Source organism: Streptopelia decaocto (genome assembly GCF_964273445.1).
Source record: "Streptopelia decaocto genome assembly, chromosome: 1".
NCBI lineage: Eukaryota > Metazoa > Chordata > Aves > Columbiformes > Columbidae > Streptopelia > Streptopelia decaocto.
This window is the reverse complement of record NC_138663.1, coordinates 47000642-47011317: the sequence shown is the minus strand read 5'-3', so window position 1 is coordinate 47011317 and position 10676 is coordinate 47000642. Positions and strand designations below refer to the sequence as shown.

Below are 10676 nucleotides of genomic sequence, written 5' to 3'. Positions count from 1 at the left end.
TTGGGAACATTTCTGTAAATAGCTTCCTGAAGAGAAAGTCAGCTTATAGTTTGTTATGAACAACATACTTCCTTGTTATTGCCTGGCAGATAGTCCATAAAACAGCAGTTTCATCATTTTATGTTATTTTGTTCTTTTTTGTTGTTGTTTCTAAGATTTCATCCACAGATGCTTTTAGCTTTATTGCTGTCTCAACCTTGCCATACATGCTTTCCCTCCCATCAGCTTTAAATGGACTACATGCCCCTATGTGCAACCCACAGACAGAAACTGAGCCCGCCCCACCATGTAAGATGTGAGGAGATGCTGGGTGAGCCCTATATCAGCCAAAGACCCTGCAAGAGCTGGATCTTCTCTTGTTCTACAGCTGCCACTTGCGAGCATGGACAGCAACAGGTGAGCACTGGTGATTTACACCTGCCTCAGCCTCCTGATCTGCAAAGATGACATCATAGAATCATATAATAGAACCATAGAATGTCCTGAGTTGGAAGGGACCCACAGGGATCATTGAGTCCAACTCCTGTCCCTGCATAGGACAACCCCAAAATTCATACCATGTGTCTGAGGGCGTTGTCCAATCACTTCTTGAATACCGTCAGGCTTGGGGCCATGACACCTCCCTGGGGAGCCTGTTCCTGTTCTCCACCACCCTCTGGGTGAAGAACCTTTTCCTAATGTCCAACCTGGCACACCTTCCTGCCATTCCCTCCAGTCCTATCGTTGGTCACCAGATAGAAGACATCAGCACCTATCCCTCCTCCCCACCTTCAACAAGGCTGTAGCCACACGTCAGTCTTCATCTTTGCAGTGCCAGCCCAAAAGGGCCCAGATCCCCATGTAAGATCTCTGGGTGTTACTGCACACATGTGGCTGGGCACGCACCCTGCCTCCTTCCCCTGGCCACAACCCAAAGAGGAGGAATCCATCTTCAGGGTGGAGCCAGGCTCCTGGGAGAGTGCTGGAGGCAGACTTCCCAGAGCAAGAAGGTGCTCCAGACACTTTTCCTTCAGCCAGCCAAGCAGAGCAGCAAGAACAGTCTTGTCTTGCTGATGGCATAAGGCAAACAAGAACGCTGTCCTGGCATGGTGTCCCCACGGGTATAGAGCTGGACACCAACGTGCACCACCACAATGCCTCCTTTCTATTCAGCAGGCAGCATAAAAACACCACAAAGGCTTTGCCCGTGAGAAAAATGTAATAGCCAGACATAAGTGAGGTAAATGCAGTTTTGCTGCTAAAGGATCAGCAGGGGAGCTGCAGTGAGGTGTTTTCACCTCTGCTTTGCCTTTGATGAATTCACAGCTGGGAAAGCAATGTTCTCACTGATTTGTAAGCTGCAGGTACTGTGGAAATACAGATTTACTCCCATCACTCAAGTATTTATTAAGTTAATAAGTTTCTGAAGAATGTAATATAATAACAGTGAGAGTTTATCTTCCTGAGCTCACACTCTTCCTTTTAACTTCTAACAAAGGAGTGGCATTTCTGTTTGTCTTCGTTCCAGCTTCAAGAACTCTCTCTAGTGAAAAAGAAATATTTCCTTACTAAACTTGCAGGAACACAAGAAGGTATACACAAGTATTTGTAATGAACTGTATTATTTTGGATATGGGTAAATTGGGTATCAACAGTATAAGGTAACAATCAGTCCAAACTCAAATGGTGCCAGAATAGTCCAGACAGCTGAAAAGAACACGAGGAAGAAAGAAGGCCATTTATTTTCTGTCCCTTTCTGAAAAAGGTGACCTTCAGGTTTCTCTTTTGTTTATCCAGAGCCAGGGCTTTACATACAGTTAAAACATTAATTCAGTGATTTCACTTAGATACATTAGGTATCAGTGCCTACTAAGCTAAAGTTGTAACCTTTTCTTGATTTTTGGCAAGTTTGCTTCATTTCATTTGGTCCTTAATTTAGACAATGAGAATTTGCCTCAGTGCTGAACTGAAGATCTGCTTTTTAGGATGTACGAACTCCCAACAGTTGAATGGAGACCAGCGTTTCATCCACAGTTCTAAATATTGGGCTTTCAGGTTTAGAGGAATACTACATTCCTCTATATTCAGATTATTAAATATTAGTCCAAATTCCAGTTCATGGTTCATATGATTTTTCTGGGTTTTTTTTCAGTTTTTCGTTCTATGGTGTTGCACAAGCCATAATCCAATTTAGTTTTTGTTTCCCATTAATATGGTGGTTTTGAAACTGCTGTTTCAATACCTCACTCAGTTACTATAATACATTTCTATCTTTGCCCCATTGTAATCTTCTCATTTCACCAGCAGAATAATTATTAATTTATAATGAGCCAACATTCAATTTCCATTATTAATAATAATAAAATGTTATCTGGCTGGTACACATGTATTTGTCACAACACAGGGAAGAGTAAAAATAGGTTCTCCAAACAGGGAAGGGAAAGGGAAGGAAAAGTGCCATCGTGATCAAAAAAGATGATGTGAACTTCATTTACAACTGCAGTTGCCTGTATAAATATTTACCCATATGCTACCTGTAGGACAAGCTACGTATGGTGCAGGACTCAGAAATAAGGAATCAGTATGAGTTTCCTATCAACTCCTTGTGATGCAAATCAGTTTAATCATGTGTCTTTTCTGGCTTTCTTACCTCAATGCTATTTACACTGACATTTAAGACACCAAAATAGCTTAACACAGAACTGGCTAGAGAAATCCAGGGATGTCTGTGCACCTCAGATCAGAGAAGAGGATTATAGTTTAATGCCACTGGAAGCCAGGCTGTCACCAGAAGCACCAGGGCTCAGTGCTTGGGCTCAGCCTCCTGGGCAAGCCTGCATGGGCTGGCCACCCCTCTCATGCAGCCACTGGCACCGGGTGAGGACAAACATCCACCCTGAGGTGCTGTCAGGCACGGGGATGGACCACAGAGACACCTACACAAACAGCCACAGCTCAACTCTGCTGGTGCTCTACCCCAGCAGCAGAAAATCCAACCTTCTCTTCAGCAGCTCCTTAGCCATATGAGCAAAAAAATATATGCTGACAAGTGGCTCACCCCAAAATAAGGGAGGAAAAAGGTTGTGATATGATATGGCCATAGCTAAATACCGTAAAACTAATCAAAAGACAGCAGAGTTGAGAAGTATAAAAGTGATCTGGGTGGATAAACTTGAAAAGAAAATATGATATTATATGGTTTTGTGACATTCAAGGTCCAAGGTCCATACTGGGATCTATTTTTCTGTAATGTACCTAGACAGCTTACACTTTATTGTTAATAAAGGTAATAACAGAGAGGTTCAAGTGAATGAAGCAAGTGTATTTAAAGATAAAACTATGAAATAATAGAGTTAATGGGAAGATGATTAGTATTTCAGGACTTTTCTTGCCTTGAAAACCGATCCTTGACAGGGCTACTTAATGCTCTTGAAATTCCACTGTAGGCAGCAATAGGAGTGGTGGACTCAATAATTCTCTAAATTCCCCTTGCTTCTGTGAGAGTACTCTATGGATGCATGAATGGAGTGGGAGATAGTCACTGCCACCATATTTATGGACCTCTCCAAATAGTCATGGATTTGTGAGTGACCACTGGTGAACATGGGAATTCTGTTCTGCTTTCAAATCATAAGGTCATAAACACATAGTTCAAGAGCACTGCGATGACTTCTACTTTATTGATCGATTTTTTAGATCTGTTTTATTAGTGCTATTTATTAGATTTATGAGTGCTATTTGATTACAGCCTCTGGATCCTGCCATGCAGAGCTTTATTTTATAAAGCAGAGAGACTATAAGGTACAACAAGGAAATCAGGCAATAGATAGAAAGCAATTTCTCCTTAATATTGTTGATTCTCATTTGTGAGAGTGTTCCATGTTTTGGAAGAGATAAGCAGAGAGTACCCCAAACTGTCTAGTTTGGGATACATGAAAGCATTATAGACTTCAAGCCATTTTTCTCGAATTTTCTAAAAGACCGACCTTCATCATCCCCATTTTTGTTTCTTCTTCTTCTGTCTCAGATGCCTTCCTGTGAACCTCCTTTTGTCTCTGTGCTCCCCCTGAGTTGGCAGAAGCTCAGTTCCATCGGGTCAGGAAAGGAAGAACAGGCTGTAATTACTGGATGCAAGCACAAGCATTCATTTCCTCACTCAGTGAAGTACCAATGTGTTGCCAACTAACTCTATGCCTTCCAGTATTTTGCGGGTTCCTCTGAATCTTTTTGTGACCTACTCTGAAACTTTTCCTGGGTCTCTAACTATTGTGACCACAGCTGAAGAAAGGCTGATGTATAGGAAAAGTGAGAAGCAGAAGTGCACAGATACAAGCTTGAAGGATGCTTACAACTTGGCAGAAGAGAGCATGTTTAAAAGCACAGGTGGCAGCACAGGTGAAAGGGTTCACAGGTGCCAACAGCTCCCCATGAAGAGTATCTGGGCACACAAGGCATCGCCAGGCAATGCCACAACCAGATTTGCAGAACAACTCCAAGAAATAGTGTGACTAATAGCAGAGGACAGGCTATGCTTTTACAGAGTAATAATGGTCTAGAGCAAGTTTATAAACAGATCTGATTCATCAAGAGACTAACACCTGGAAAAATGCATTAAAACAACTCCTCAGGACACTGGAAAGCTGGACATATCATTTACTTATCAACCTTATTCTGAACAGTTACATTCTTTGGTCTTCTGTGTCTAACACAATACTGACCTAGGGATCTCATTAACAATAACTGAAAATAAAATATTAAACTTCTATTGCCTTTTTCATGTGGTAAGACTTCTACGAGGTCATAATAACATATTATTGACAGGTAGTTGTCACACAGCCTATAAAATCAGGTCAGTCTGTCAGCTGAAAATAAGGTATTTATTTAAGGTTTTCTGTTTGCAATGTGTGCCTTTTCACCTCATTATATGGTGGCATTTCTGACCCTGATTTAGAGTTTTCTAGAGAACAGTGTGGGCTCAATAGCAAACAAACAACGATTGCTTTGATGCACTCCCATGTAAATAGTTCTTTTGTTAGGAGGCAGCTGCTAAAACTTGACAACCTTTATCATATAAAAGTAGACATATGAAAACAAAGAAAAATATATAGGCCAAGGAGCAGTAACCTCTTGTACCCAATGTTTTTCCTGACTCAAACATTTTTACTAGAGGGAAAAAAAAAGGGGGAACACTCTCAAACAGCTTGAACTGGCTTTTAATACAGATGTGTTTCATAAACTGAAAGAAATGGTGCAAAATTTTCATAGTGTTAAACTAAGGGCACTGATCCAACAAGCACAGGGCTCTTTCTATTCAGCAGGTAAGGAGGGAGTGCTTGATATATATGTCATCTTTTTACCTTGAAAAAATATGTATTCTGAATTATTAGGTAAGAGAGAACTTTTGGAGTATCTTTTAAGAGGCATACCTGAAGTTTCAGAGTAATTGCCAAGGCTCTTTCTAATGTATAGCCCTGAAACTGAAGGCATAGCAAAGAAATTCTAAGTTGGCGTGTTTTCTGCTTGTTTTCCCTGCTTTGTAGCTGATGTAATGTTCTCTTACTGGTGGCACTGTGCCATTACCTCCTCTGCTTCTGACATGTTCTTGTATCTTGGACCTAGTCTGAGTATTTGGTCTCTTTTTTTTGTGTGCTTTTGGTTTTTTTGTTGTTTTTTTTAATTTATTTCAACTCCAATTACAAGATTTTCCACCTGGAGAAAGTAAAGTTCCAAAACTATATATTAAAAGAAGGGAGAAATTCCCCAGATGTCAGTGACTGCAATAATAGGTCACACATTGTACAAGTGTTGTACTTCAAGCTTTTAAATGAAGCCATTATAAATTGAAGCTTTTAGTGCTAACTGTACTGTAATGTGCAGAATGCTTTGTAATCCTTGGGAGTAAAAGCAATACAAAGTCTTTTTATATATTTTTGATCCTTAACTCATCCACTTATGTACAATGGGGTTAAGAGTCTCCATTTATCATGTGATATCTCCTTTTATTACGTGATGAACTGTGATTAAGACAGTCTAGGTGCCTCACTAAATGGCACAGAGCAGTCAGTCAGAAAGCCAGGACTACAGACAACTGGGTACCTATGCTGCACTTCCCACAGTGTGTATTTGTTGCCACTGACCAGCTCTTGTTCTTCACCAGAGACTCTCTATTTGAGTAGGCACTCTGCAGAGAAAAAGATTTGGCAGCATGAGACATTGTTTGCTTTTCTGTATAGGCTGAATAAAAATCCACATATCTATATGATATGGACAAGTAGAGATATGTCAATACATAGATTAAAATTAATAGTTTAATTACAATTTTAGTTTTATTTGCTCACTGAAGTCTTGGCTGATCCTCTTTTGTGAAATCAATGTAGAGTACTGTAGCTGAAGTCATTATTTACTTATTTATTTTGAATTCTTACCCATGGCCTAGAATGAAGACCTTCAGCCTTGGAGCTTCAGCCCATGTGAGCTGATTGCCAGATCATTGCAATCTTTATGTTGAAACAGTTGAGCCAGCAGCATGCCAACAGAAGTCAAAGTGGTGACAATGTTAACGGCAAAGAACACTGTGACAAAGAACACTACACAAACACTAGGAAACTGGGTGCTGAGTTTCTTGTGAACACAGATACTGAAACCCACATCCATCAGGATCAAGAGGTCTTTAGCAGTTAGGGGATCTACATTGGTGTAGCACAGCTAAGGCAAGGAAAGATTATTCAGGAAACTCTAGGTCACAGCAGAGAAATACCTTTGAGTTACAGAAAGAAATATGTTCCTGCCAAAAACACCTGCCATTTTCCATAATTTCCTCTTCAATTAAAGCTAGACCTCCCTTAGCTGGAGGTACCAGGTTTCTGGATTGGCATGTGTCAGCCACAGGAACTAGGAGGAAGGCTGAGAAGGTAAGGGAATGTGACTGGAGATGGGGCAGGGGGCAAAAGGGCAAATCGAGATATGAGAGAATGTGGTACAATAAGGAAGGAAGCAACCTGGTAGGAGGTGAATCAAAGAATCAAAAAAGGCAGAAGAAATGTGCTAGTCTAACAGCTTGTTGTTGTCAAGAGTTCTGCTTCCCAGACCTCCACTTTGGGTGGCACTTCTTCCTCCTTTCTACCTGCTCTGGCACTTGGCACTGTCTCAGTGAGGCAGTTCAGCTCACTAAACCGTAGGAAAAACAGCCTTTCTCCTTTCTCAGTTTTTTTTTCTTCCTCTCTCTCCCCTTCTTCCCTCAGCTAAGCCTGTTCTGTGGCTGGACCACTGGTGGCAGATGGGGCAAGATGACTTTACAGAAGCTGAGATTCAGGGCAGTGGATACAGGACTGCCCTCTTCCTTGTCTCAGCCCCTTCAGATTGATTCAATCCCCTCCTGAAGCTTCACCCTGAGCACAGCCACCCCATCCTCAGGCAGTCACAGGCAAGTTTGCCTGCACATCGGATCTGTGCTGAATTCCCGTCCAGACTGAGAGAGAAAAGATGGCTACTGGCTTGAAGTCTAGGAGAAGCTCTTGAGGAGGCAATATAGCATTTAATAGATCTTGCTTTATTTAATCTCATGATTCAGAGGGTCTGAATCAGCCTGTTTGTTGCTGCCTGAATACAATTCAATCACAGACCCTGATATTTTATTTAATCCTTTCAATCAGATCATGCTTGAGCACAAAGTTATTTAACAAAAAAAAAAAAAGCTGTTTAGTAAAAAGTGCTATTGTTACATTATATGTAGCAATATAACAATATTACAATATTCTGTTCAGGTTCTGACCTCATAGGCATTGTAGTCTCATCCTTTTAGTGTTAACCAGCTTTTGCAAATGCAGGTCAATGCTTCTATGCCAGAGTGGACACGAAATCCTGCTGAAATTAAGTTACAATAATTTCTAGAGTTGTGATGATTCACACACCCAAATGACAAACAGAAAATGTGAGTTAAATGTATCCTTAACTTCTCTGGCCTTTAGGTGCTGTTAAGATGTTGAATTCAGAAAAGGGCTAGAAAAAACAGCTTGATCTCAAGAAAAATCTGTCTTAACAGAGAGACTGGTAAGCAAAATAGAAATTCTTCAAAGAAAAGATCATAGGAGATCTTGCCATGATACACGAGTAACTGTATGTGGAAGAGATTTCCAACAGACTGTCCTTTGTGCCTGCAGTGGCAGAGCAAGGTTCAGTGGCTGGAAGCTAAAGCTAAAGAGCGGCTGTCAGTCCCTCCCTCTCTCACAGCATCCCACAGACATCAGTGTGTGGAGTGCGTTTCACACAGTATCACAGGATCACAGTATGTTTGGGATTGGAAGGGACCTCAGAAGATCATCTAGTCCAATCCCCCTGCCAGAGCAGGAACGCCTAGATGAGGTCACACAGGAACATGTCCAGGTGGGTCTTGAATGTCTCCAGAGAAGGAGACTCCACAACCCCCCTGGGCAGCCTGTTCCAGTGCTCCATCACCCTCACTGAGAAGAAGTTTCTTCTCAAATTTAAGTGGAACCTTTTGTGTTCCAGCTTGATCCCATTACCCCTTGTCTTATCATTGTTTGCCACCGAGAAGAGCCTGGCTCCATCCTAATGGCACACACCTTTTATATATTTATAGACATTAATAAGGTCCCTCCTTAGTCTCCTCTTCTCCAAACTAAAGAGACCCAGCTCCCTCAGCCTTTCTTCATAAGGTGTTCATAAGGTGTTCATAAGCTCCACTCCCTTAATCATCTTTGTTGCCCTATGCTGGACTCTCTTCAGCAGTTCCCTGTCCTTCTTGAACTGAGGGGCCCAGAACTGGACACAAATCCCCACTGTACCATGGCCACAGTACCACAGGGTGGCTAAAGACAGGGGTCACACATCCCCAAGGAACCATGGCATGGATGTCCTCACACATTTTCATGTCATGTTTGACAAAAATGAGATAGTTCTGCACATCAGAATACACGATTGGTCCTGTCACCCTGATCCTCTCACCTCATAACTGTCACTCTCATCCCTCCCCTTGTCCTTCCCCCTTTCCATCTAGGTGGAGACCAGCAACTAGTGGCATATCCCAGGGGTCAATACTGGGTACAATCATCTCTTCATTTAAAAGGCACTTTTTATCTCAGGGACATGAATCCTAATTCACTACAATACACCACAACACCGAGCTTTACTACTGTTCAACTTGTTAATATGTTATATGAACAGATTACAAAAAATATTTTGTAAATACTGCTAAAAGCCTCTCACAGTTTTCCAAGGAAGGTAAGAAATTTGACAAGTTTTCATTAAAACATGCATCAGTCTAGCTGATCTACCTGTACCATATTCCATTAATAAAATCCATCCTAAAGTGCTTTCCTACTCAGCTCAAGTGTCATCATTATGGTTTAATGCATTTATACAGCAGCAAGATAGACATTTGCATTTTATTTCCATTTTAACATGAAAGCCTGTATCAAGGACTGTGCTACTTCCACTATTTCTTTGGTATTGCATATTGCTCACTAGTCTTATCAGAAAACAAGAGACACTTGAGCTGATATTGTGAAGTGCCTCTATAAGAAAGCATTTTACAAAACCCTCTTTCATGTGGTTCTCAGCAGCATTTCAAATGCAAAGAGCTTGAGCTGACCCTCGACATTGCTGTTGCAGGAAGGAAAAGATGTTCCCACTCTCAGAGACTTTAAGATCTCCCTGCAGATGGGATCATCTTTGCCTGGTACATTTGTACATCATCTAGCATAACAGAAGCACGGTTTGCGACAAACATCTTCAGTAGTGATATAAGATAATCATATTTTGGAGTGAGTGAGGTAGCCCTGCCAGTAACATTCATTTGCATGTTAGTTTCCCCCCCATGTGTCTACAGGTAATTGGAGCTGTAAGGGTTTCTGCTGATTGAAAGCATATTCTAGTTTCTCCTCAACAGAAAAAAAAAGTGAAGCATATTACCAGCAGAATCTTCAGTTTGTGAATCCAGCCACAGGAAACTCCGAGTGCATGATTCAGAGAAGTAACCTGATTAATGCAAAGTTTAAGACCACTTTTCTTCCAAGGTCTGTTTTCGACTTAGAGTCTTACACATGAAATGTTTCTGTAACTTGCACTCCTCAACCAAGGCATTTGTTTTTTCCTTCTTTCCTCTGTCAAGGGTTGGTACCAGCTTGATGCTGTGGAGACACAGTGGCCATCACCCCAGGACCTGCCGGTAGCCAACACCCAGCTTGATAGGCAGCTGGACCAGAAGGGCTTACCAGGTTGTTCAACGTCCATGCAGCTAAACAAAAACCCCTTTATCTATTCTGTCAATTCAGATGTACAAGCTAGGTACTACAAAAGCTACTTTATAGACATCGGGTCTCCTTTGTGCAACTGGAACCCACAGGTTTTTTTTCATGTCCCAGATATAAGACATGGGAAGCACTAGAGGTTAGAGATCCAGAACGCCTCCTTTCTGTTTTGTGAGAGATGTAGAGCTAGGCAACTGGAATGATAGGTACTGGTGTCCCTCTGAAATCACATCCCTTATTCCTTTGGAACTTGCACTTTAAATCTAGCATAGATACATATTCTCTGTTTGTTTTTAATGTATCAAATGGGATAAATCAGTGTTTTTAAATCATTGCCTAGTAGTATAATTTCCCCAGAGAGGGCTTTTAACATTCTCTCCAGCCAAGAAAAAAGTGAACTTTTGAACTGCTATTCAGAGTACTGACAAC

General features: G+C 41.3%; 1 protein-coding gene across 1 annotated transcript in view; it reads left to right on the top strand.

The window, feature by feature from the left end:
* Positions 1 to 382: 382 nt before the first annotated feature.
* PLEKHG7 (pleckstrin homology and RhoGEF domain containing G7) overlaps positions 383 to 10676 on the top strand; it is a gene marked incomplete at both ends in the record, with an annotated part of 72422 nt that continues 62128 nt past the window's right edge. The window contains one exon of the mRNA XM_082072825.1: positions 383 to 396. Coding sequence (XP_081928951.1) covers positions 383 to 396 — 14 coding nt within the window. The remainder of the gene's footprint in view (positions 397 to 10676) is intronic.